Below are 6,000 nucleotides of genomic sequence, written 5' to 3'. Positions count from 1 at the left end.
CAACTTTTAACCTTTGATTTAAAAAATATATATATAAACAACTCAATGGTGATCAGGAAAAACTAAACCAGAAGAAACTATACTTTTAAAAAAGTGGAGTGGAAATGCTACTCTTTTGATTAGTAACCAGTCCCAGTACCAGAAAAACTTCAAAGTATTCTCTAAACATTGAATTTTCATCAGTGATGCTGTAAGCCTGAACTCTCATCTTTCATGCCATAACATCAAAAGAGAAAAAAGAAGAATGGCTGCATTTCAAAGCAACCTTTTGCTTAGGCTAGAAACTGTGTATTTAGGCACCACACACACAAGTAGTTAATTGCTTTGTTTAGTTATGTTTTAATAAATGATATAATTAATTTTTTGTCTTTTTTTAAAAAAAAGAAAGTTGATATCCAAGCATTTCAGAAATGAAATGCTGAGCCCAAGGGATTTCTAGAAGAAAATGAAAAAAGAATTAACCAGTGTCAAACATGGACATCTTCAAAGGGAAGAGGATCATTTAAAGTCACTTTTTACTTACTGAAATATGGTCTGCATATTTTATTGTTTCTATCATCTTGCTTGTTACAGTCCAGCCAGTGAATGTTCAAAGAACATAAAATCCTACAAATAAATAAACTGTGAATGTGAAGGAAGATACAAAAAGGCAACAATTAAGATCAAACGCTTGACGTGTAAGCTTTGATTATGTGAAGCAATTATGTTTCCCAGTGGTTCTCCAGCAAAATGTCATTTAGCCAAGATAGCTGTACAGCAGGAAATCGGAAAGTTGTAAGTATCGCTACATACTGTGAGTAATTAGGGAAATATATCTGAATGGTCCAGGCATTGTGGAAGTGTTTGCTCTTGTTTTTAGTCACTTCTGCTCACAAGTGTCAAATATGACTGCTTGGGCTTGCTAAGAGAAGTGGGTTTTGGGTTCCATTTGGTGAGATGTAATTTCTCACATGAGATGTGCCTTTCATGGAAAAAAAAAATGACATTCTTGCCATCAGACCAAATACAGAAGCCCATGCCATCACATACACCTCATCTTTCATATGGAAAAAAAAAAAGTTTAGAGGCTGATTCTAAGCTTATTTGAATTGTATACAAGAATGTTCTCTTGCAAATATATCTGAAAATTAGTTTAGAGAATATATACAAAGGACTTGACCCAGGAAAGGTATGTGATTTGAATGAAAAGACTGCTAATTTTGTGACTGAACCTGAGTCTACATATCCATTGTGCTTGGCTATCATACTAGCTTTTGTGACCTTGGACAAGTAATTTAATCTCTTTGAAGCTTGGTTTTTTTATCTGTAAAATGAGGTGGTTGGACTAGATTGCCATTAAGATTCCTTCCTTTAAATTTATGATTCAACGATCATTATGGAAAGCACAGTATCGGAACTCCCTCCATTTCATATACAACCAATCTATCATAAAATCAGAGATCTAGTGCTGGAAGGGACTGGAGGTCCTTTAGCCCAATTTTTTTATTTTATAAATCAGGAAACTGAGGCCCAGAGACCCTTATTGTCTTGTTCCATGGCACTCAGGTCATTAATGGCAGAATCAGGATTTAGCTTCAAGTTGTCTGATACCAAAATCAGGAGTTTCCTGAGGCATCTAGAAATTTTGACTCATGCAGGGTCACACAGCTAATGAATTTCAGAAGCAGGATATGAACTCAGGTTTACCTGACTTCATCCCCTACACTCTTAACTATTATGTCATGTTGTTTTTTCTGTGTATGGTTATAAAAATTAAGATAAGAAAGCAAAGAAATAAAAGAGGAAGAGTAAGAATATTCCCTAAGTGATTACATGGGTTAACAAATTAATTCAATAAAGGTCAGATGAAATGTTTGAATAGGAATTTCTTTTCTACTTTTTCTATATATGTGTATATATGTGTACACACACATATCTATATATATGTATATACATATATACAGAAATATGTAAAATATTTATATAACATTTATAGATATATTTTAATTTAAAATTAAATAAATTAAATTTATATTATTTTGTATTTTAATATATTTATATTTATTACACATATATGCATGTATGAATATATAAACACATATAGGGATACATACATGCACACACACGTGTGTGTGTGACTTTAATGAAATTACTTGAACTGGGTATCAATCATTTAAGTGTTTTTAAAGCATTTCTTATGTGCCAGGCAACTGGGCTAAGAGTCAAGAACAGAGAAAAACAAAAACCTTCCCTGTCCTTGTGGTGTTTACACTTTAATGGAAAAGACAACATGTGCATACGTGGAGAGAGGAAGAGAACAAACATTTATTAAGTGCCTACCTATTATGTCCCAGGCACAGTTCAAAGTGCTTTGAAATGACTTATTTTATAATAGGTCTATATAATTGGGTACATACAAAGTATAAACAGGGAGGGGAGATTATCTGAAAGGATCATCTGTCAGAGCATATGAATTCAGTGAGTGCTTATTCCATGCTAAAGGGTGGGAAATACAGACAAAAATGAAGCAACCCTCTTCATGAAGCTTGAACTAATGAATAACATAAAGATGCCCAGGACAGTATTCATTAACAATCTCTGTTCTATTTTGTTTGATAGTAACTTGCATTAACACAAAAACTTAGGGATGATTGCATTTAGAGATAAAAGAAGGGACTTTACAACTCATATAATATAGTCCTTTCATAAGTGATTTGCCAAGGTCACACAAGCCGTGAGTAGCATGATTTGAAATCCTTGCTCTTAAGAGAGACAAATGATCCAAGAGTCAGATCTCACACAAAGTATTGTGTTCACTTCTTAATGTATATTTTTTGGAAGAACATTAATTAGCTGGAGAGTATACAACAGAGCATAACCAGAATGGTAAAGGGCTTCAAATCAACCCACATGACCATTGACTGAAGAACTAGGGATGTTTAGCATGAAGGAGAAAAGACTTGGGGTCAATATGATAGATATTTTTGAATCTGTGAAAAGCCATCATGTTAAAGGCTTAAGTTAAGGCAAAATAGTATAGTATACTGGGAAGAATGTTAGACTAAAAGTAAAGAGGGCCCTGGATTCAAATCCAGACTCCCAAAATTTACATATGCAAATCACATAAATTCTTTGAGTTTCAGTTTTTCTGTCTGCCTAGTGAAGGATAATGATACTTACAATGCTTTGATTCACAGGGGTGTTTTGTTGTTGTTAACTTCTAATAATATATTGTTTATTAATTCTCTGCAAATGTCATAGCACTGTGTTAATGTCAGCTATTGCTGTGAGCCCAGAACAGAACTAGGAACCACTTCTGGTAGTTGCAGAGAGAAAAGATTTAGCTTTGGTAGAAGGAAAAAAGAAATTTCCTAATATTTTGAGCTATTTGGATATAAAATAGGAGATGCGTCTTACTAGAGATCTAACCACAATTGAATAGCCATTTGTTGGGTATAGTCTAAAGGAAATCTTGCTCTGCTTTTGATTGAGCTAGAAGGTCTCTGAGATCTGAGGTCTCTGGAGACTGAATGTGGATCAAATCATAGTTTTTTCACCACTTTTCTCATGTTTTTTTTTTTTTTCCCTCTTTGGTCTGATTTTTCTTGTATAACACGACAAACATGACAATACAAATAGGAGGGAGATAAGAGTGAGGGAGAAACATTTGGAACAAAAAGCCTTACAAAATAAAATGTCAAAAACAATCTTTACATGTATTTGAAAAAATAAAATATTATTGAGGGGAAAAAGATTGATTTCTTGATTCCTGTTTTATCAATTTCAAATTTCAAAAACCAGAATTTTATCTCAACAAAATTAAAGTTGGGAAGGAAAATGATTTGCAGTTTGACATACTCAGAACTCACACATGCTCATAAATGCCCCACAAACAAGACCAAATTCACTATATTCTATGGAGATAGGTTACATGTTATGCTTTCCTTTCCCCATATCCAATCAATTCCTAAGGCTTGACTCCCCTCCCCCCCTCTGCCCCATCCCCTTACCACATTTTTGATATATGTCTTCTTCTCTCCTCTGATAGAACTACCATCTTGGTGCAGCACCTCACAACTGAATTATAGCAGTAGCCAGTTGGATAGTCTCCCAGACTCAAATCTTTGCCCAGTTTAGTTCATCTTCTACTCAGCTGTCAAGTTGATCTTCCTAAAATGCAGATCTGATCATTTCTCAGCCTGCCCCTATTCCATTCAGTAAACTCCAGTGATTCCTGATCATCTCCAGGATCAAATATAAAATCTTCTATTTGGCTTCTAAAACCTGCTTTAACTTGGCTCTATCCTAAAATTCCAGTTTTTTTTTTTTAAATCTTGCTCCTCTTCACGGACTCTGTAATGCACAGGTCTCTTTGCTATTACTTGTATAAGCAATTCCTTATGCAGTCCTCATTCTCCTGACTCTAGATAGTTTCTATGTCTAGAATTAACTATCTTCCTACTCATCTTCTTTCTGGTTTCTCTGGCTTTCTTCAAGCATCAGCTGTAGACCAAAGAAGATTTTATCAGTCTGCCTTAATCATGGTGTCTTCCCTCTAAGATTATTTCTAATTTATCCTGCATATATTTTATTTGTTCAAAGTTGTTCATATATCCTCCCTCCCATTAGAGTGGGAGCTCCTTCTGAGGAATTAAACTTTTTTTAGTCCTTTTTTTTTTTTTTAAATAATCATTGCTTAGCATAGTGCCTAGAATATAATAGGGGTTTAGTAAATGCTTGTTGACTTGTTCTGACTCAAGGAAAAGCCAGGGCAGAGAAGCTGTATTATTCATGCTCTGGTTAGCATAAAGCATTTTGTGGGCAGCAAATTAAGTCAGTAACTTAATACTTTGTCCAAATACAAAGAAAAAGAAATTTATGCTTTTTTAATGGTGGGGGGAGCAGGAGGGAGGATTCTGGATTATTGATTTCATTGATATGGTGAATGCCCATAACAGGAAACTCCCCTCTACCAATTCAGAGAAGCAACAGCTCTACTAGTTACAGTTGCTGGGGATACTGAGAGATGAAGGAACTTACACACAACAGGTAAGAATAGGTGTCAGAATAGGGCTAGGACAGAGGTTTTCCTGGTTCTGAGTCCATTCCTTCATATAAAATACCACATTATCAATAATCATTTATTTTTATGGGAGATTCCAAATCTAGGATTTTCATGATTCAGATCATCAACTATATGTCATGTTTTTATTTCATCTTAAAATTTCCTGGCACTGAGGGTTAAGTAATTTCCATAGGATTAGCAACCACTAGAAAGCATCTGGATAGGAGATAAATATGTCCTGCTAAGCTCCATGCAGTTTATATAGGAGACCAGGCTATACTTACAAAGAGAAAACAGGCCCCAATCATGGCTGCTTTGATTTTCACATCTAGATCGGCAGGCACGTGTATCCCAAAATTATCAGCATTTGTGAAGACATCATTTACAAATCCTGACCAGTACTTTGAAATTTTCCCAATGGTTATCTTTTCATTAATTGTTTTTACCTGTGGAAATCAAATCAAAATAAAATGAGCATTAAAAAAGCCTTTTGGAAACTTAAAAAATTTTTCTTTAGTAAATATAGGTTATTTAATCATAGTACCTTAATACTTAGAGAAAATCAAGACAAAAGAAGGATGAAATATGATAGACTAGAAAGGATACTGTGAAGCCTTTAGAATGCGTTTTTAAAGAATATTTATGGATATATGCCTTGTTATTACTTTTTTCCAGTTCTAAAATATGCATTACTTCAAGTTCTTTTTTTTTTTTTTTTTTTTTTTTAAATTTTTTTATTTAATAATTACATTACATTGACACTCATTTCTGTTCCGATTTTTTTTTCCCCTCCCTCCCTCCACCCCCTCCCCTAGATGGCAAGCAGTCCTTTATATGTTGGATATGTTGCAGTATATCCTAGATACAATATATGTTTGCAGAACCGAACAGTTCTCTTGTTGCGTAGGGAGAATTGGATTCAGAAGGTATAAATAATCCGGGAAGAAAAACAAAAA

General features: G+C 34.2%; 1 protein-coding gene across 1 annotated transcript in view; it reads right to left on the bottom strand.

The window, feature by feature from the left end:
• Window positions 1-523: 523 nt before the first annotated feature.
• PLSCR5 (phospholipid scramblase family member 5) overlaps window positions 524-6,000 on the bottom strand; it is a 46,099-nt gene continuing 40,622 nt past the window's right edge. Inside the window, exons 7-8 of the mRNA XM_051990492.1 lie at window positions 5,329-5,490; window positions 524-606 (exon numbers count right to left, since the gene is read on the bottom strand). Of these exons, the coding sequence (XP_051846452.1) occupies window positions 568-606; window positions 5,329-5,490 (201 nt within the window). The 3' untranslated portion in view covers window positions 524-567. The remainder of the gene's footprint in view (window positions 607-5,328; window positions 5,491-6,000) is intronic.

Source organism: Antechinus flavipes, chromosome 3 (genome assembly GCF_016432865.1).
Source record: "Antechinus flavipes isolate AdamAnt ecotype Samford, QLD, Australia chromosome 3, AdamAnt_v2, whole genome shotgun sequence".
Classification (NCBI taxonomy): domain Eukaryota; kingdom Metazoa; phylum Chordata; class Mammalia; order Dasyuromorphia; family Dasyuridae; genus Antechinus; species Antechinus flavipes.
The sequence above is the reverse complement of the archived record's forward strand: the minus strand, read 5'-3'. Positions and strand labels throughout refer to the sequence as shown.